The sequence below is a fragment of the Penicillium griseofulvum genome (genome assembly GCF_001561935.1).
Source record: "Penicillium griseofulvum strain PG3 chromosome Unknown contig_79, whole genome shotgun sequence".
NCBI classification, from domain to species: Eukaryota; Fungi; Ascomycota; class Eurotiomycetes; order Eurotiales; family Aspergillaceae; genus Penicillium; species Penicillium griseofulvum.
This window is the reverse complement of record NW_024467420.1, coordinates 2,234,443-2,254,595: the sequence shown is the minus strand read 5'-3', so window position 1 is coordinate 2,254,595 and position 20,153 is coordinate 2,234,443. Positions and strand designations below refer to the sequence as shown.

The window sequence follows — 20,153 nt, the reverse complement described above, 5'->3', positions numbered from 1 at the left end:
AGCGAAGACCTTCATGGCGGGACCGCTCGAGCGAGCAGACGGATATTATCCACAAAGCCCTTGACGAGGTCCTCGTACTGATTCTTAGGATCGCCCGACATAGCAAGCTGTCCCTGGCGACGGATTTCCTCAGCCGAGACTTCAACTTCAAGCTCGTGATCGAACTCATGCTTGCCCGGTTGTTGCTGCGATATGGTCAGAAGACTGGTTTCAGGGTGACATAGGACATTTAAATAAACTTACATCGGACTTCGCTACTTGGGTCAAGTCAACCTGGTAGGCCAAGTGGCGGTAGCTCATGCGATCTTTGATGCGATCGCCTCGGCCGCCTTTGATAACTGCCGTATCTATCACTGGGAGACTGCTGACGTCGCCTGTGTATTCCATTTCCAGATTGACACTGACGCGCCAGTCCACAGTCGTCCGTGGACTGCAGACGTCTACGTCAGCAACTCGACATTTGACAATTTTCGCGAGAATTTCACCGGTTCGTTCGTCGGTTGTCACCCGGACTTTGGGTTTGTGTCTTGGGTTCAAGTTTTGACGAATCACCGGGGGCAACTCAGATGCTTGAATCTCATAGAAGGTGTCGCGTTCTTTCTTGTGCACGTATGCAAGTGGGATTCGGGACGAGTTGGGCTGCGGCATTGACGCTTTCACAGCCTCATTCAGGAAATTGTTCATGGCTCGGTGTTGTTCCTGCGCATCGTGGTGAGTAAATTTCATCGGGGTCAAGGCACACTCGCTAGGACATTGGGGAATCAACTTACCACAGTCATATTGCTCTCGAATGATGTTCGAAACCGTGAATTTTCCCGGTTGAGGACGCTCTCTGTCAAAATTGGAAGGTTGATCCGGTCTCTACTGTCCATGTCGATGATATGGCCCAATTTCGCCTCAATCTCGACGATGGTCCCTTGGCCGGCAGCCGAGCCTGTTGATCCGGCATTCACATCGTTTCTCATAACCACATGCTGAAACAAGAAATCACAAATGGTTTTTGTAATCTCCTCGTGTGGAATAAACCCAGTAATGGACGGCTCCCAAGGGCCCAGTGAGCCTACCGCCTGCGAAGTACTCGGCGGACGAAGTAAGGGAGCAGGCGGAACTGGAGGAGCTTGCACACGAGGCATACTTGTGCTTGGCGAAGCAACAGCAGGTGCTCGTGTGACCCGCGTGGCCGCGGATGTGACTGCCATTGTCGAGGTAGAGCGCCTGCGAGCAGCCCAGGAGAGATCCTGCTGGCTCTGTCGCGCATGTTTTGGAATTGGGGCACGGGGATTAGGAATAATCGGGCGTCTGCTTGTATTGCGGGGCGTCAGCCGAGCATAAATCGGGGGCTCGTTGTATCTCCTTCTTTTTTGCTTGGGCTGCTGTGCGTCGACGTGTGGTTCGTGGTCGACTTCCATACCCATAGCATGAGCGCCTCCACGAGCGCCGGAAGGTGAACTGTTCATTTGACGGCCTGATGCCAATGGGGAAGCTAGAGAATCCGCAGTGGGCTTTTGTGCAGTGGGGCTCTCAGCCAGCATTCGGTCTTCGGAAGATCGAATTTGACCAGCAGTCGCCGACTCAGAGACCGTGACGATGTTATTGTGACGAGAGATAGATTGGGGACTGGCGCTCTCGGTTGTCTCTTGCTTTAAGCCGCTCGACGGGAGTTGAGTCGACTCGGAGGGATGAGAACTATGCGGAGAGAACTGTCGCTGAGTGACGGGTGACTTCGTTGGAACCTGATCTCGAATAGGGGCCTCCTGTGTGGGCCGCGGGCTGGAAAGAGGATTGCCGGGGGAATCGTGTCCGGAGGACGGCGGGCGGGCAGTTGATGGCGACTGGCGGGTGGCAAAGGCAGGAGGAGGACCTAGGGGGGTTCCGGGAACAGATCGGTGTGCAGTAGGAGAGAAGTGTTGGGATGGAAGAGGTTGCGATGGAAGAGGTTGCGATGCAACAGGAGGGCTGCGAAAAGATTCGACCGGAGCTCGGGGTGTTGTCATCACAGATTGAAGTGATTGAGAACGCTGTTGAGAACGCTGTTGGGCGAAATAAGACTGTTGTTCTGGGTGCTGCGGCCCTGCACTTATCGGCTGTGGTGTGTATGGCGAAACTAGAGGACCGGGTTGTTGGGGATGCGACCCGTATGCTTGCGCGCCAAATGGATCACGCGTACCGGGACCATACGATGTTGAAACGTGTGGAGGTGTCTGACTCCGCTGAGACCTGACCGCTGTATTAATCGGTGGACCCGAGTTGAATTGTTGGTATGGCGATTGAACAGATGCGTAAGGTGAGCTTCGCTCTGGGGAAGCGTGCTGTGGATGTTGCAAGGGCTGAGGTGGACGTGTAGGGTATTCTGAGTAAGAAGCGGACTTCTTCGAGCGCTTTTGAGGGGTTTGATCAGATATGGGAGAACTGGCCGAGTTGTTAGGTGGAGGATTGGAGGCGCCGCCGTCGGTGTTCATGATCGTGCGCAAATCCATCGTGACAGCACCCACTTCGGGACCACTTCGACCACGCGAACACTTTTATCGAAAAATGCACGCGATAGTCGATCACGACATTCAGATCGAATCGCAAGATGTCGGGGAGCAGAAAGAAGGCGGCGGGACAATGAGGGATGGACAAAGAGGAAGGGAGAAGTTCTCGAAGTGCGGAATTGCGCGAATCAGGGAGCTGAGAGGATCGTCGCCGCTTTAGGGAACTTGCGACATCAAAGTCCAATGGATATTGTGTGTCAATTTGGATCGGTCATAGAGATGTCTAAGTATTACGTTGGGAGCTTTGGAGCTCAAAAAAAATGTCCTGCGAAGCTCCCGTAGAAAACGGAGCTCATGAAGTATGATGCATTCGGAGAGCTTAGTAGAGCTAGCTATGAAAAATGTCTATTCTCTTTTGAAAATCACCCAATTCATATAATTGTCTAACGGTATTTGACGTGATATATGTGTTTTAACCTCTTGAATCTTCTGGTGATGGTAAAAAGGCCACGGTTGTGATCTTAAGATGTCTTGGCATTGACACCTGAGGTATTTACACTAAACTGTTTTTGGAACTATAAACTGTTCTTCTATCAACTTAACCTCAGTGTAGAAAATGAAGGTCGCTGTATAATACAAATACAATTGTAGTATCATGCCTAGATCAGCAATTTTAAAACTCCAAGTTTACACTGAAAAGCTATTTCCAAGAATTGAGCCTTTTTTTCGCCATTCTTTGCCGTTTGCTTATAAAAACCAGACAACGGGGAGAAGATATTGAGAATATATAAACGGAATATCCTAAAAAAAAGGCCACTAAAACCGTACCACAAGGCTACATATTATAGCTTTATCGATTCCAATTCCTAGATACTTCGATTATTGGCGTCCCAGCTTTCCAAATGCCTGCTTATTTGCCTATACCTTTGTTTGTCAAATGCCTCTTTTCCCAGGCCAATGGACAATGGATAACATATATATAGCTTGTAAATTTCCTCTATTTAGAAAGTCAATCCATCTTCCTTTCGCTCCCCTTCTCTCTGGGGCATCCTTGTAGGTGTCCTAGAAATCCCCCCCATCACTACAACTATGGCATCCAAACCATCAAATAAACCTCCAGGTAGTAGTCCTACAAAATTTCTAAGTTAATACCATCTAACAGCTTCATATTTAGCCAAAAAGCGCCCTAGGCTGAGCAATGAGACTAACAGCGAGTTCTCAAGCTCATCTGCAGAGGTCAACTCCCCTCCTCTTTGGGATCCAGAAGCTGCTGCTGCTGTCCAAATTGCTTCAAAAGCTAACTATTATGTATTTTGTTTGATATGGCTTACATATCCTCCGGTATTTTATTCTAATGTTTTCGATAGACGACTCTACAGTTGACACTGCAGGGAACCCAATGCTTAACTGTTACAAAACTCCACTAGAGTATGCAATTATTCGTTCCTCGCCTCCAATCCGCGATATCGACTGGAGGGGTGGCATTATAAAGACTGTTAACTCTGCAGTTAGACGTCAAGCTGCGCATTCTCAGCGCTTAGGGACGCCTGCTTTGCCTGGACAAGAGTGTGCTCGATGCTGGAGAAACCTAGGTCCTTTCAACTCCTGTGTTGTTTACAGCGCACATCTTAATAACGGACAACAATTGTTTCAAGGCGCATGTATGTGCTGCGCATTTATGAATAAAGCGTCAATGTGCAGCTTTCAGCCTCGAATTCAAGAATGGGCCATGCAGAAACACGACCTGTCTGGTGGTGTTGCTCAAGCTGGACCTGTCTCTATGCCTGCTCATACTAGCACTCCTGTTTCGATCTATGACGGACCAGCAACTTCTACTTCAGCTCGACCCAGCCAGCATGGACCTATGTACTCTGCTAAATGGTACAAACCCCCTTTGGATGACAGGTCGCTAGCAAAAGACGCCAATGGCATGATTGCTGTTCGTGAGGAGCTACGCGGAATTCGTGCTCGTGTCGCATATGATATCAAGAAGCTGTCTATGTTTGCTGGAGACGGTGGATCGGAGGAGGAGGATAAGGAGAAGGAGGAGAAGACTCTTGAAGATTATGAGCCCAACCCATTTTACGATTCTCAATCTGAGTGTGGTGAGGATATTGGTTCAGCACATGCCAGATCAGAGAAGGATGAATCGGGAGATGAACAAGGGGATGTTGATTCTCTCGGTGTTGGCGCTGTCGATCTAAATTCAGATGATGTTGACGATGACGTTAGTGGTGACGATGTTGGCTCTGATGTTTTTCTACCCGAACTAGGAAATGATACAAGTTCTACGACTAACCTTGGAATTCGAGTATAAAATCAAAGTAGAAGCAGAAATGACCCATCTCGAAATGTAGATATATAAAATCAAAGGCAAATTAATATAAATTAGTCTATATAACTAGTTAGCCCGCATTTATATGCTTTGATGCGTGGACTTTCTGAATGCGGCGTATGTTGTAACGAGAACTGCAATCGATCGGCCTCTTTCTAATCTCGACTCGCCTCTCCTGACTCTACCACTCCAACTCTACAACTCTCCAACCCTCTTTAACTATCCTTCAGTTCCCCCGTTTTCACTTAATATTTCGCCATTTCCAGTGAATCAGGCCCCTTCCTTCTGTTTTCCCGAAATCGCCGACCTCAAACCCGCACCGATCGCACCTCGCTGGACGAGCGAACTGTCCTCCATTTTACTATCTTAAGATCCTATACCGGCCTAAATGATTCTCTTTGCCTGTCAGCGCATGTAAATTAAGGCTTTCGCCCCACCGGACATGTCCACTTGCGGTCGAACCTGCAGAATATAACAAGATGACATCCCACCTCGAAGATCGGGCCGCCACTTCGGCCTCCGATATCCCTTTGAAAGATCTCGAATCTGCCTCCTTAGAATCGGACTCGACTATCAATTCCCGCTGGAATAACTTCTCTCAATTCCACCCCTCCAACATGCTCGCGCATCCCGAAGGACTAGCACCAAAGATGTCGCAAGAAGACTGGCTGGCATACTCTGAAGACACATGGCACAGATTGACACTTGCACTTACGCCAAGTTTTTTACAACACCTGGTTGGCAGCTCGCCGCCCCAGCCTACGAAGCTCCACGCCATCGCGGCCCTAGACGGATTGCGTGGCTGGGCTTGTCTACTGGTCTTCAATTTTCATTTCCTCTTCACGTACACTTGGAAAGTTGCCATAGGTTGGGGATTTGGCGGGGAAAACTTTGGAATTCACCAGCTGCCCTTCTTCCATATGCTGATCTCTGGTCACATAATGGTGGCCATTTTCTTCGTCCTCTCCGGCTATGTTCTCTCATATAAACCGCTGAAAACGATTCGGAGCAGGTCATTCGATCAAACTTTCACCGTGCTCGCATCAGGGACTTTCCGCCGGGCATTTCGTCTTTATATTCCCGCAATTGTTGGGATTTTGTGCGTCTTTGTGGCCGTTCGCCTCGGGCTATATAATTACTCCCTTGGCGTTATCAAAGAGGGACACACAATCCTCGGGACTAACGAGCAACATCCACATGTGTATAAATCCTTCTCAAAACAAAGCGATGACTTATGGGCCACATTGGCGACCTTGATGAACCCATTTGATTATGCGCTCTACTACAACTATTACAACCCGCACCTTTGGACCATTCCTCTCGAATTCCGCTCCTCGCTTATCCTATTCATCGTCATCATGGGGACATCGCGTTTGGTGGCACCTGTGCGCATGACAGTAGTTTCTGGCTTGGTTTGGTTCTGCATGCGCTATGGTCGCTGGGAGATCGTCTTATTCCTCTTTGGCATGTTGATGGCCGAAGTGGATCTCATCAACGGAACCTGGGAGCCATCCGCACGACCAGTGGTAAAAGACGACAAAATAATAATTGGCCTCAGTCCCGGCAGCAAATCTACCATCAAAATCTCTCGCCGCGGGCTATGGATCTCACTCTTCGTAGTCGGTCTATACTTTGGTTCCTGTCCCAACATCGGTTTCAAATGGACACCTTTCTACGGCTGGCTGTGGCACATCACGCCCAAGACCTACCCAGAGCCGCATCGATTCGCACAGACTATCGGAGCCGTTCTCATCGTCTTCTCTATAAACCACTCCCCTGACATCCAGAAGCTCTTCACAAACCCCTTCTCCCAATACCTAGGCAAGATCTCCTTTGCATTCTACGTCGTCCATGGCCCCATCCTCCATTGCCTAGGCTATTCCATCATGCCCAACATCTGGAATCTCACCGGAAAAGAGACAAACTTCCAATACTGCCTCGGCTTCCTTATTGGCTGGCTGATCTGCTTCCCTGTCGCCATCTGGCTAGCGGATGTATTCTGGCGCGCCGTGGACATTCCCAGCGTCAATTTTGCGCGCTCCCTCGAAGATCGTCTTATCTCCAAGGGTCCGGCATCCGGTCGCTCATCCCTGGCCACCCACGCAGAGTGAAACTGTTCGTTTACTTGGCATACACTTTATATTAGACTGCGATTGATCAGCGCTTGCTTTCTCTGTCTCGCTACACTTATACTCCATATGATACCTTCTCGCTGGTCGAGCTATTTTGGTTATTTTTACTGTATTAGACCATTGGTCCCTCCATGTTCACATACATTACTTAGACTCGTGATTGAGCCAAGTTATCATGTCATACCATTCTCTATTAGACAATGAAAGATGAATATCTCATACAACCAGTGAACCCTATAATCCACTAGAACGCCTGTTTTTGTGTGGTTTCCATTGTAGTCGACCCCCAACGGCGGAGTCGGCCCCTGTGATCAATTCTAGTTGTTCAAGGGACCTGTGAGATCATGGTAACGAGATCACAATTATTTAGGTAAAGTACATGACCCAAGGCCGTTCTACACTATATTAAATGATACATATCCAATGTATAGTTCATTCATTCATTCACTCGTACCAAACAAGTCAGAAGTATGGTCCATCATTCCCAATCAATAGACACAAGAGTAGCCCATGGAGATCACCGGGTCCTTACTCGACCTATGCAAGAGCGTACCGGGTCATACACAGATAATCCGACCGGTACTGGCGAAGCACACAAACAGCAAAGCAAAATAAAACAGATGCTGTGCGCACGCGAAGCAAGAGATCGCGGCAAACAGAAACAAATATCAGAGAGATTGGACCATCTAATGCAGGAGCTATAATCGATGACTCTTTGGGAAGAGAAGAGACGACGTATGGAAAGAAAGACTTCTTTTTTGCTTGGTTCATAATGCGACTCCCGTTAGTCCTCGTCCCCCGCACACTCCCAGCCATTCCCGTGGCTGGCCGGTGTGGTTAGGCCCGCCTTGTGGGGACCAGCTGATGTTGGAGACTTCGTACTCGCTCTGCCAGACGCCGGCTGGGCCGCGCTCTGAGGTTGTAGAAGGCGGTGCGCCTGGGGTGGCGGAGGGAGGGGAAGCCACTGGCGCAGCATTGTGCTGGTTGATGAGGTCCCAGAGGAGGACCATGCTATCGTCACCGCCGGATGCGAGGATACCGCGACGACTTGGAGACCACTCTACGCAGTTCAAGGCAGCTGAATGGCCCTTCAATTCCAGTAGGGCTTGGCCCGGTTGTCGAACATCGAGAACGCGGACAACACTAGAGTCCTGTGAGAATGTTGCCAGGAGATGAGCGTCATGGGGGGATGCTGGGAGATTGTGTTAGCTTGTAATTATACTCTATGTTGTAGTTATTTCAACCATACCTGCGATTCTCAGCAAAGGAGGAGGATAGAGGCCGGTCTGCGGTGGGCCAGGGGGGCTGGAGCTCCCGGGGGTCATCACTGCTGAAGATATTGTTAGTATTTAGAGTAAATAATCATATTCTGGCAGGCACTTACGCTTCTCGTTCTTATCTGTCGGCTCGTAAATGATGGTGCTGTGCTCAAGGCTTCGCAGATCAAACATTCGCACACTACCATCAGCGCCACAGCTTACGAAAACATCGACGCTGTTGGCACAGAACCGAACGTCGTACACCTCCTTGTCGTGGGCAATAAGTTGCGTCTTCGCTGTCAAGGTAGGAATGTCCCAAATAGTGCAAGTTGTGTCAATGCTCGAAGTAATGATCAGACTTGGAGAAATAGTGTTCCAGTCAAGCGAGGTGATGGGAGCAGTATGCTCAGGGGATTTTGAGTTAGACAACAAAGCCAACGGAGAAAGCTTGGAGGTGGCTTGCTCTCGCTGGTTCATGGGACGAGTGATCGAGTTCGAGCTTTGGAGTGGCTGAGAATTCGGCAGTGACCATAAGCGAAGGTGGTCTCCTGATGTGGCCAGCAAATCAGTCGACTGTTTCTGAGACGAGGGAGGCTCCCAGAGGATACGGGTAACCGGGTAAGAATGTGTCGCTTCAGCCGTTTTCACATAGTCTAGTTTGATCTCTCCCGCAGCCGCATCTGGAGTGTCGGGGTCAGGTTGGGTCCAGTGTGCATCAAGGATTTGAATCTGATAACTGGTTAGCATAAACATATTCGTTCAGAAGATGGATGCACATACATAGTTGTGACTGTCTTCTAAATAACTTCCCATGGCTATTTTTCCACCAAAGCCCGAGTTGCCTGTAATGGGCCATTTGCACCAATCCACTGCGTATATAGGCCACGGTGCGACGTAGTTGCTGTTGGTCGGCACCTGGTTATCTCCATTATTGTAAGACACCGATGACGTTCCGGGGTTCATAAGTGCCTCGCTCAACATGTGTTCACCCGAGGGCCTAATATCGGCCAGACCAAGGGGAGAGTACTTGGAGCCTTGCGGGGTGTGAGGCGGAAATCCTCCCGGAGAAGAGGGATATTTGGAGCCATCGGGCGCAGCATGTTGCTTGTACATGGATTGGTCGAACCCGGCCGGGCTAGATCGTGAATGTCCATGTGAATTAATCATGCTAGCTCGGTGGTTGGTTTGCGAGGATGATTGCGACATGGTAGGGACGACTGATGGGGCGGTATTTACTGATACCGCAGCTGGGCGGTTCTGATTGCCTGGCTGCAGGGCTCCGGGGAGGGCACTGCTACTGCTGCTTTTTCCGTCGCCGGTGTACTGAGAGCTCTGTTGTACGTTGATAGAGGGAAGCCTGGCACCTGCGTCTGGTGTAGTGGAATAGTCGTGCGAGGAGGATTGGCGGGACATGTTTGGATTGATTGGCCCGGTTGATGGAATGTGAAGCTCCTCCGGCTGACGACTGAACACGGCTGACCGCCGGTGAGCGTCGTAGGAGGCGGGATTCGACATGGTGCGGTCTAGGCTAAAGAGCAAGAACGCCGTCTATGCAGGGAGTGGGAGGGTGAGCTCCACTGTTTCTCGATCGAGATTAGTGGAGGGGGCTGGGGGTATGCACCAAATTGGGGATATAGCGGGCTCCGAGGAAGCTCCAACCAGGGGACCGTGTCAGCCAGATATCATTCCAGCTTATCAGGTCACTTGGCTCGCAATGGCATCCTCATCTATTGGAGAGGAGTGGAGGACAGAGGGCGGTGTCATCCCACGAGAATAGCTGACTCAGCCGGGTACCCCAGCCTACGATGATGGATCCGATCACTTCTTCAGCGATGTGGTTGTGATTTTCTGTGATTTATTGGTTTCTGTGGTTTCTGTTGACCTTCTATCTCTTCATTCGAGTGTTAACCCCAGTTCGCATTACTGTAGTTATATATTCTCACCATGGCTTCCGATACCAATTCACCCTCGGCTTTACTACTTCTTCCCCCACCTCCAGCCTTTTCTTTTACCAAAGTCAAAGATGCATTTGAGCCATCCTTAGTGGATGTTCTCACTAAGCTCTCAAATGACTTGGTTGGATCCAAACGTACAGCTTTTCTCGATATTGCTCTGGCCATCCCAAATCTTCTTTCCCCGAGCTACCAACCTCGGGCCAAAGTGTTTGCACAACTCCAACATTACCTGACTAGCGTCTATACCCTGGTTGTTGCTGTCTGTGCAACACAAAACATTGAATTGGACTCTCCAGGTGGCATTGATACCCGGGTGGTATTTATCGATGCAAGTGAGAACACCTCAGCCAGCCAGCCTTCTGATAGTTCTCGCTTTGGGCCCATTTTGGGCATCCAATCACTAGCAAATTCAAGGCGCCGTTGGGATTATGTTTTCTATTTGTCCAACACAACCGGCCAGACTTTGGCTAATTCCTTCACCAACAGTGTTGGGAGTCAGGCGCGGGATGGCACGGCGGCAAGCATGCAAGCCGTCACAAGCAAGCCTGACTGGGCGACCCCTGACCGCCTGTTAATTCCTGACGACCAACGTTCATCCATTCCACACTATTCCGTGGTTGTTGGTGGCACATTTGATCACCTTCATGTTGGTCACAAACTTCTGCTTACAGCAGTTGCATTGGTCCTGGAACCGCTGGACCGGGAGCACGAGGGCCGCCTGACCATCGGAGTGACCGGGGATGCGCTGTTGGTCAATAAAAAATATGCCGAATTTCTCGAGAGTTGGGAAGCGCGTTGGCAGAGTACTGCAGCTTTCCTGGCGGCCATTACGGATTTCTCGCCCGAAAAGAAGTCACCGCAGATTGAACGTGCTTTTGCACCAGGTCCCAACGGCAAGACTGTTCTCGTAAGGATCCAACCTAACCTGGCGTTTGAATTTGTGGAGATCTCTGATCCATTTGGGCCCACGATTACCGAGGAAAACCTTGGAGCAATTGTTGTCTCGAAGGAGACACATTCAGGGGGGGCAGCTGTCAACGAAGAGCGGGTGAAGAAGGGATGGAAAGGTCTTGACGTATTTGAAGTGGATGTACTCCAATCTGGAGAAGCGTCCACGACCACTGATGTCGAGAGCTTCGATTCCAAAATCAGCAGCACGGATATCAGACGGCGCCGAGCCCATCTCGCGAAGGTCTGATAGGTACACACGTAATGATATGGAAGATCCGTTAGCCTAGTAGATAATATCTCAAACAGTTGTACATACATTAGTTCGTGTTGATTTCGGCCATTATCCCCCAGTCATCTTGGGCAGACACATAATCCACACGCATGGTCCATCACCCTGCATGATGTGACGACTCCCGGCGGGGTCTGCATTGGCCCCCCCTCCAACACGACTCGCTCTCCTTCAATGGCCTTTCCTGCAGGTTCGCGCTGGCTGGCCGCAGAGTCAATGAATCATGTGATTCCCGTGTGGCAGCGTCACCAATGAAACCAAGCGGATCGGGTCAGAAATCCCGACTCGTCAGTGCAAAGGGCGCTAATCAGGCACTTGGTGATCGTCCCCGGTCGCGAAATCAATCGTTAGGGCGAGAGCTCTCGCCATGTTCATGGTGAGACAAGTCAACTGTCCTACTAGTCTGCAGACGACGAGTCCGAGTATATGATATCTTTTATTTTATTTTTATTTCTCATTTCCCCTCTTCCCAATTCCCTCCGTGACTTGTCTCTCCGGTCTTGGGAGCAGCTTAAGAACGTCAGCTTTCCCTCAATTGCTCCATATTTCCATGTTGCTGCTACTTCATCCAGCAGCCGATGCTTCGGCTGCGTGCGCCGATCATGGCTCAGCCACGTCACATTCACGATCTTGCTGACGAGCTACTGAGTGAGATCTTGTCCTTCCTTCTTGAACCCGCACCCCGAACCCTAAATGGCGGATTCAATGGAAATGGACATACTTCTAGGCCTGGCGACCACAAACATGGCGAAGTGTCCGATCTTGATCACTTTCGACTCGTTTGCAAGCGTTTCATGCGAATCGGCACCCCTTACAAGTTCAATCGATTTACTCTGCGGTTTTCTGATCACGGCTTCCGACGATTAGATGAACTGGTAGATATGCAGCTGGCTTACTATGTGAAAACCATCACATACATGGTGCGACCATTTTATCAAGGAAGCGGTACTACCTCTTCAACCTTTCATACACGAGCAAATTAACTAATACCAAATTACAGGATGGACCCGGACACTGCGAACTTTGGGGTCAGAGAACCCCGAACTATCCCAACTACATAGCCGCCGACTGCGTGAACAAACCAGTCTAACTGAAACGAATAATGACCGAAGCCGCCTACGCCGTGCAATTACATCGTTTTCGTCTCTACAGGAAATAAAGCTCCTAAGACTCCAAGACGAAGCAGACGAGCACCTCATCGACTTTATACGCGACCACTCATTGGGAACGGGAACTGGCACCGCAACAGGCATCCACTTCGACTGGGAGACCGCCTGCTCGCGCGCTGTAACAAACCTCAGCATCGCTCTGCTCAACTCAAAATGTAGCTCCATTCGCTTCACAGGGCCCCAGATCAGCCCCGAAGCAACCCTCCAGCTCCTACGCGCCCCATCAACAACCCTCGCCGCTATGGGCGGGCGCCTCACAAGCCTCGACATAAACTTCCACTCGACGACCGACATCACCACAACCATGGCCGACCTCTCAGATGTCTTCCATCGCTTCTTCGTCGCAGCTAAAAACCTCATCGCCATCCACATCGGCTTCCTAAGCAAAACACCCCTGGACCTCGACCTCGAGCTACTCTTCCACCACATCCGTTGGAAAACGCTCCGCAAACTCAGCATCCAGGGATGGCGTCTGAGTGCAGACGAAATCATCGCACTAGCGCGCCGTCATAGTCCCCATCTACGCGATTTCCGCCTGCTCAGCGTCTATCTTCGGCCCGGAGGCTCGTGGTGCGAAGTCCTCGCTGTCTTGCGTGAGGAAATGGAGCAGCTGGAACGGCTAGTTCTGAAAGACATCGACTACGCTGCACACTTTGATTCCCTTGCTGTTTCAAATGGCGTCGAGGTGTTTGATGATTATCCTACCGGCCCTGTGCCGTCCTCATCCTCTCTTACTGTTGCAGCTGGTACCTCCTCTGGTGTTCAGTCACCAACTACCGCCCCGCCCTCACCTGATGGTCTCCCTGGTTTTATAAGGGGGAGATGCTTGCCGGTAAGGCGAACTTCGCTTGAGAAACTACGTACTTTGTCTAGTGGGGACTTGGGGGATGACGGCGTGCATGTCCTGCATGAACACATGCCTCTTTGGGAGGAGTGGGTTCTTTCTGCCCCGCATCATGTTAAAAGGAATGGGCGGTCACATTGGAGTATGTAAAAGAGGAGGTAGACCTCGGGAGAGAAGAGGTAGCGAGGTGTCTAAAACGTACTGGTTACTATCTGCTTTTTGGAGTTGGGGGCTGTTTGAATTACCCTTTTTGATGACTTGCATGCGTTAGAGCCGTCTGATTATATACTTGGCTGCAATTATATTGTTTCCGAGACAAGGAGTTTGTGGTAAAAATATGCTGTATTGATATCGGCCAAAGAATAAGGATATGTAAGGATACTCGTAGGGTATCGTTGAACTCAAGTGCGTTAAAGAAGAACCAATTCCGCACCAATTATTTCCAAGATCTCCTATTTATTTGTAGCACTGGTCCCAGTCACCTCCGGCGCGTGCAAAAGAAAGTCCCTTCACGAAATCACTGCGGCTGCAACGGCCAAGTTTATCAACTGGGCAACCATGCAGCGGAGCAACGCGGTCATTAACGAGAACTCGCACGAGTGGCTCGGATTTCCCGTCACATTTCATCATCTCGATATAAGCACGAGCGCCGAAACTAACGGCCCAGGTGGATGAGTATCCGTCCGCTTCCTTGGGAGTCTGGAGGCGGTCGAGCGGGAGTGGAGCGGTGCCGTTGTACAATCCCATAGCAAAGTAGATTGGAAGCATTCCATTGTCGTGCGAGAAGTCTGCGTACATGTTGTAGTCAAGAGGGAATGTGGGAGCGCCGGGGGCATCGAGCGTGGTGTTTGTGCTTGTGTGGTCATTCACTGGGGTTCGGGTGAGTCTGGCGATCAGCTCATTCACGAAACCGACACCCTGGGTTGGGCCAAGCGGATTTCCTGTTCCATAACCGTAGTACTTGCTCACTGACTGGAAATAGTCGTACTGGTCCCATTCAGCTGAGGTGAAAAGGTCGCAGAATGGTGATAGCTCAGATGCATCTTCAGTCTTGGCGACTGTCTCGAAGGGGCAAAGATCCATCAAACGGAGCACATCGCTCTGTGAGAGTGTAACACCAGGTAGATCAGCCTCGAGACGGGCTTGGATGGACGGCACAAAGACTGCCATGTATTTTTCTTCGATCTGGTCTTTCAGTTCGTCTTCTTCGAACTTAGGACAGGCGCTGTGGTTCAGAGTGTTGTTGGCGCCGGCTTCTTCTGATATAAGAACACTGATCTTGGGGGCTGGTTGCTTGTGATCGGCTTTTTTATCTTGCAGCTTCGCCTGCTTGAAACCTTCGATAAACTTCTCTCCCGAAGCGATAACGCGATCCGACTCAGCTGAGCGAATGAAGGGCACAGCTTTCCTAGCTAATGCCTTGTAACGCTGGTAGAACTTGATTCCCGAGTTCACCAACTGGTTCTCTCCAAAGGGTACCAAATCATCACTGCCCAAGGTGTATTTGTATGAGCTGAGGAACTTCGTTTTGCCATTGTACGCAGTGGCGTTTGCCTGGATACTATCAATGAGCGCGGGATATACCTTGCTCTTGTTCTCCGAAGGGAATCGAGCACCATGACGGGAGATCACTTGGGCGAAGGTGATCTTACAACCGTCAGGTACCGCCTCATCTTCGACGGGCGACTCGTCCGCAAGGGAGAAATAAGGCGAATACTGGCCCCACTTGTGCGACACTTCAGAGTTGCATTGATAACCGTCCTCGACAGTATTACAAGCCGATCTCTTTGACTTGCCGTCAAGGGTGGAAGCGGCAGGTAGCTCAGGCTGGACGGCATGCGAAGGAGTGTTGCACTTGATTCCAGGTACGGTATACATAGCCAAGGCGAAAAGGCCCAGCACGGACATAGCTGTCAATGCAATCCATTTTCGGGATTGCTGTCCTTGCCTCCGTTGATATTGCTCCTCTCCAAGCAGACCCTCTTCCTCCCCGTGTTGTTGTTTGGAGAACACTGCCATTGCACCGGGTGAGAGAAGATGGTATCACAGTTTGAATGCGAAACCCGCAAGGATAGAGAACATAAATATGGAGGGAAATCAGTCCATTTTTAAATGTCGACCTGACTCTAAAGCTTTGTTAACCCTTGCGGACGTGCTCGTGGGTGTGCTGGTTGCGGTGATTGGTCTGATTGGCCCGTCGGGTGTTGCTTGAATCCAAAGCACGTGGGAGGTGCCCTACTCGTGACTTGACTGGATACTTAACAGTACCTGGATCTAGTTATGTTTTAGTATGTAAATAGATGTCACTCAAGGTACCCAGTATGCTAGCCCAACACGGAGTTTGACATATAGTGGTTTCCCCACTCGCCTTACAGGGACAATCTCATGTACTACTCCTCCAATTCATCTTAATAAATGGAGCCTATTTTCCTCTTTAGTCCAAATCCCCATCTCCCTATGTCTTAGCTCGTTCCCGGGTTATGAATAGAGTTTTTGTGGCCGTCTTGCACGAGGAAGCAACGGCTTAGCTATGCTTGGAATAGATCTATGCTCTCATTTACTCTTTGGGAACCGCGATAATACGGGATTTTATTTCCGATGTGGAAGACTAGAAGAGATCTATACCGAAACTCGGGTGACAATATATATATCCAATGTTCCTGGTTACATATGTTGGCATAGAAAAAGTCGTCTGTATGGTTTATATACATCTAGAAAGACATGCAGAAAGATATCTATGAGGATATCTAAAAAGAGCAACCAAAAGCATATCGGCGTGTTCTTGCATATAACGTCCGTAATGTCATCTGGGGCCGAATCGGATATCAAGAGTCCTATTTCGACAAGGACCGACGCCGCTTCAGCAGCCGACTATGTATTCAGGATTCAGGATTCAGGAACTATGACAATTCGGCAATTGTTTTCACTCAAAATAGACTGAGCAGGGCTGGAATAAGTCGCCGGCCCTTCTGATATTTCCGTCTCTATAATATGCCCATGTGAGATGCGAGTGTCGAAACACACAAGTGCTACCTACCTCGGGGCCCCGACGGTATGTTACACCGATGAAAGTATACTCCACTAACTGCAAGAAACTACCTAGTTAAGGTAGTAGATCGAGGCTTTTTTTTGGTAAATTGTGGCAATGGGTTGAAGAATCTTAGAAGGAATAAGAGGGATAATACGAGGGCGGGCATGCCGTATATGTACAACATATACGCCCACTTTGGGGTCTATTCAAACTGTTACTTTTGGTCCACCTGCCTATTTTGAGCTTATCTCTCAATAGATTTACATGAATATAGCAAAAGTCTGTCTACTCAAAGTCTAATCATACAGACCCCGTTGGTGCAGGCAGCGAGTTAAGACATGATCGTCGGTTTCAACTTGAAGGATCAGCGCAGACATTAGTGTAGGTGGATCAGCAAGATTATTTTAAACAAAGATAAACCAGTATTGTAAATGGATATAGTAAATATAGTCAAATATCAATCTAAGTAGTATAGAAATAAGAAAAAAACAATGAAGTTGAACAATTCAATTCTGTAGTTCGACTGTGGGGGAACGTCAACCAATCAGAATTCCCGGGGTTGCCGAGACGCGCCCGACCCAAACATTCTGACTTTGCTCCAAAACAAACCAACTCCAATATTCAACTTCACCCTTTTACTCTCAGAATGCCTCCAATTAACAGAAATTCTGGGTTAAACGACGATTCATTTTCGCTCACCAATTTGGACGACGAAATTATGGGCACTTCGACACGACGTGTCGATCAGGAGCTTGACTACGATATCAACACATCAACACTTGACCGTGCTTTCCCCGAATTTTCGCAAATACAAACCTCCGAAGAGGAGGAACAAGAATTGGACGACCTTTCACATAGTGACCTCGACATGTCTGTTGAGGTGGGACGCGGTGCTGGCAAGCCAGAACGCGACGATTCGCGCAGCTCTATAATGAGCTTCGAGAACAGTGTACGATCATCCTCGCCCGCCATCCGCGTTGAATACCCCACACCACAAAAGCCAGCTGCTGCCACACGCCCGTCGCGTCGTGCAGTCAGTGAAAACCTACGAAAGAACGCTCAGGTACGACGAGCCACCCAGGCTCAGAAAGAAACGATGAGCCCACAAGTCTCGAAGGCCCAGCGCGACCAGCGTCGGACATTCTCCGATATGCACGCCAAAGTGCGTGACAGCTACGAGGGTTCATTTTTGGGAGACGAGCGACCTGCACCTATCGCCACGAAGACGCGTTCGACGCGTTTTGGAAACGCAAACACATCTCAGGAGATTGCAGACGCAATTGAGCGAGCTTCACGGGACGCCTACGCAAAGGAATTCCGAAAATCGGCTTCCAACGCAGGAACTCCCCGCAAAAGCAGTGCTAATGCAGCCAACAACAACACTATTGGCGACACCATGACCCATCAATCATTCCTTCTTCCCGACCTCCCTAACATCTCTGAACTCGTTTCCGGTGTGTACGAAGATGGTACACCCGTGTACTCCCGACAGGGCAAGATGCGATCCACCCGGTTTGTTTCCCCGCTTCATGATCATACAGAAATGTCTCACCCCCACGAGCACATGCCGCTGGATGCAGTGCCCGTCCCCGAAGATGAGAAAGCATTGTTTGTTCATCTGAGACTACTCCAGGATAAGGTGGCAGAACTGGAGATGTTCAAGTCCGAGGCAGAGAGAAGACTGGACAGTTACCGTCAGGAAAATTCATCTTTGAAGGCGAGCAGACCTCGCCAGTCATCCGCGAAGTATGAATCAGAGGATAATGCGCACAAAAAGGGATCCAAGCGCCTGGAAAATGAGATCCAGAAGTTAGACGCGGCCAATCTTGCTTTACAAAACCAGTTGGATATTGCCGATCGAAAGGCCCAGGTCCAAGAGTCTGCCATCAAGCGCTTGAACCATGATAGAGAGTCGGCTATCTCGCAACTTGGAGCCGCTTATCTCGAGACTCGAGAGCTCAAGGCCGAGAACGAGGAATTGCGACAGGAAAATGCGGATCTCAAGTCCCAGATCAACCGATTGTCGGGCCGCAAGGCTCGCGAACAAGACACTGTCGAGTCCGAAGCTAGTTCAGCTGGGTCTGAGGATGTTGATGACAGCCAACTCTACACTGAGCGCAGTGGAGACTATAGTCGGAGCACTAGAGACATAACATCGAAAAGCAACCGCTCTACCACGAGGATTAGACGCCAGGATGACTCCCGCTCTAAGGTGTCTACTCAAGTGGACAAGGAAATTTCTCGCCTTGAAAAGGAACGTGCCGATGAGGCCCTCTTCTCTATTGAGATGCGTGCATCAACATCTAAGCCATCAAAGTCGGTGTCTCGTTCTTCCGAATCAAAGACCTCCCGGAAACAACCCAGCACGAACAAGCAACGCGTGAAGCGAGTGGTAGTTGAAGAGGTGACTGGGCCGGAGGTGTCCGAGCAGACCAAGGCTTCATCTGAAGCTGACGTTACCTTGTTGAGTGTTATTGATGAACATGAAATCTCTCGTCTGCGCAAGACATTGGAAGAAGAAAGAATTATGCGCAAGCAACGACGTTCGAGTGCCCCCAAGGAATCTAATCCTACAGAGACCGTCAACTCGACCAGACAGAGCATTTTGAAAGCCCCTGCCCCTCGCAAGTCCTCTCTTCGCGATTCAAAAGCAGAAATCCCTCGCCCAGCCTCGGCTACTGGGGATATTACCACCGCCTCCAAGGCAAATACCGATGGAGACCGCAGTCTTACAGTACCCATTGCAGAGCGTTCCCGGCGCCATTCGGAGAATTCCTTGCCCGCAGTATCCCAGCGCAAGAAGCAGCGAAATGTCGCTGACATGACCTCTGCTTTCATCCTTCCTGATATCACCCTCCACCACGTCGACTTGGCGGCAGCTGATCCATCCAAGCTGCCACAAGCCACCCAAAAAGCATTGGATAGCATTGCTCGACACAATGGACAGAACTGCACAGTTTGCAATGCTCACTCCACTGACGGCACCTGCAATCACGAGTCCGTGAAGGTCGCCAAACCAATTCCTGTTTCAGAACGTATGCCTGAGCCATCTGTTTGGAATGAAGAACCCACTATGCGCCCCTCGCAGCCTCCTGCCGTTGCTCTTGCTACTGTTCTCAAGGGTCTGGAGGACGAACTTTCTCACCTGAAGATGCAATTAGCCACATACCAAAGCGCCTATAACAAGCTTGACGCATCGCTCGGCAAGCGCCCGCGCAAGGCTCTACAAGAAAAGATTGACAAAATCTTCAAGGACATCGATATGAAGTCCGACCAAATCTACGCTCTATACGATGTTCTGGAAGGCCAAAAGCAAGATGGTCGTGAGATGACTGAGCATGAAATGGAAGCGACTCTTGAGTCAATTGGAATTGATGTCGGCGCATCCCATGCACCCGATGTCACTGGTACTACCGATAAGTCTTCTCGCCACGGGCAGATTGATTTGGATGACGAGGAGGATTTGCCCTGGGAGGGAATTGAGAGCACTGCTGAGATGACTGGCCACCTTTCAATAAGCGGTCACTGAGCTGATGTTTATTGCATCGCATTGCATGTGTTAATATTATTCTGGTTTTTTTGCTGTTACTTTGGCGCTGTTTTATGGAGTCGGGTTCCATTGGTATGTTTAGTTCATTGATTTGGATAATCGATTATTGGTTAGGTAGTCCTTCAAAGTTGATACTCAAATATCATTGCGGCCATACCGCAGCC

General features: G+C 49.8%; 8 protein-coding genes across 8 annotated transcripts; 5 read left to right on the top strand and 3 right to left on the bottom strand.

Moving 5' to 3' along the window:
• Positions 1-11: 11 nt before the first annotated feature.
• On the bottom strand, positions 12-2,477 carry triA (uncharacterized protein; the record flags this gene model as incomplete). The annotated part of the gene is made up of 3 exons (XM_040788455.1): positions 12-185; positions 244-699; positions 771-2,477. The coding sequence occupies 3 exons, from the start codon at positions 2,475-2,477 to the stop codon at positions 12-14; spliced, it is 2,337 nt and encodes a 778-aa protein (XP_040652227.1).
• A 1,690-nt stretch (positions 2,478-4,167) lies between these two features.
• Positions 4,168-4,791, top strand: PGRI_007410 (uncharacterized protein; the record flags this gene model as incomplete). The annotated part of the gene is made up of 1 exon (XM_040788454.1): positions 4,168-4,791. The coding sequence occupies one exon, from the start codon at positions 4,168-4,170 to the stop codon at positions 4,789-4,791; it is 624 nt and encodes a 207-aa protein (XP_040652226.1).
• Positions 4,792-5,288: 497 nt separating this feature from the next.
• PGRI_007400 (acyltransferase family protein) lies at positions 5,289-6,920 on the top strand (the record flags this gene model as incomplete). The annotated part of the gene is made up of 1 exon (XM_040788453.1): positions 5,289-6,920. One exon carries the CDS (start codon positions 5,289-5,291, stop codon positions 6,918-6,920), a length of 1,632 nt encoding a protein of 543 aa, XP_040652225.1.
• Positions 6,921-7,708: 788 nt separating this feature from the next.
• PGRI_007390 (uncharacterized protein) lies at positions 7,709-9,715 on the bottom strand (the record flags this gene model as incomplete). Its single annotated transcript, XM_040788452.1, has 4 exons — positions 7,709-8,133; positions 8,191-8,271; positions 8,326-8,929; positions 8,981-9,715. The coding sequence occupies 4 exons, from the start codon at positions 9,713-9,715 to the stop codon at positions 7,709-7,711; spliced, it is 1,845 nt and encodes a 614-aa protein (XP_040652224.1).
• A 429-nt stretch (positions 9,716-10,144) lies between these two features.
• PGRI_007380 (putative pantetheine-phosphate adenylyltransferase) lies at positions 10,145-11,353 on the top strand (the record flags this gene model as incomplete). Its single annotated transcript, XM_040788451.1, has 1 exon — positions 10,145-11,353. The coding sequence occupies one exon, from the start codon at positions 10,145-10,147 to the stop codon at positions 11,351-11,353; it is 1,209 nt and encodes a 402-aa protein (XP_040652223.1).
• A 620-nt stretch (positions 11,354-11,973) lies between these two features.
• PGRI_007370 (F-box domain protein) lies at positions 11,974-13,558 on the top strand (the record flags this gene model as incomplete). The annotated part of the gene is made up of 2 exons (XM_040788450.1): positions 11,974-12,340; positions 12,396-13,558. 2 exons carry the CDS (start codon positions 11,974-11,976, stop codon positions 13,556-13,558), a joined length of 1,530 nt encoding a protein of 509 aa, XP_040652222.1.
• A 306-nt stretch (positions 13,559-13,864) lies between these two features.
• Positions 13,865-15,427, bottom strand: PGRI_007360 (histidine phosphatase family protein; the record flags this gene model as incomplete). Its single annotated transcript, XM_040788449.1, has 1 exon — positions 13,865-15,427. The coding sequence occupies one exon, from the start codon at positions 15,425-15,427 to the stop codon at positions 13,865-13,867; it is 1,563 nt and encodes a 520-aa protein (XP_040652221.1).
• A 1,658-nt stretch (positions 15,428-17,085) lies between these two features.
• Positions 17,086-19,968, top strand: PGRI_007350 (uncharacterized protein; the record flags this gene model as incomplete). The annotated part of the gene is made up of 1 exon (XM_040788448.1): positions 17,086-19,968. One exon carries the CDS (start codon positions 17,086-17,088, stop codon positions 19,966-19,968), a length of 2,883 nt encoding a protein of 960 aa, XP_040652220.1.
• Between the last annotated feature and the right edge of the window lie 185 nt (positions 19,969-20,153).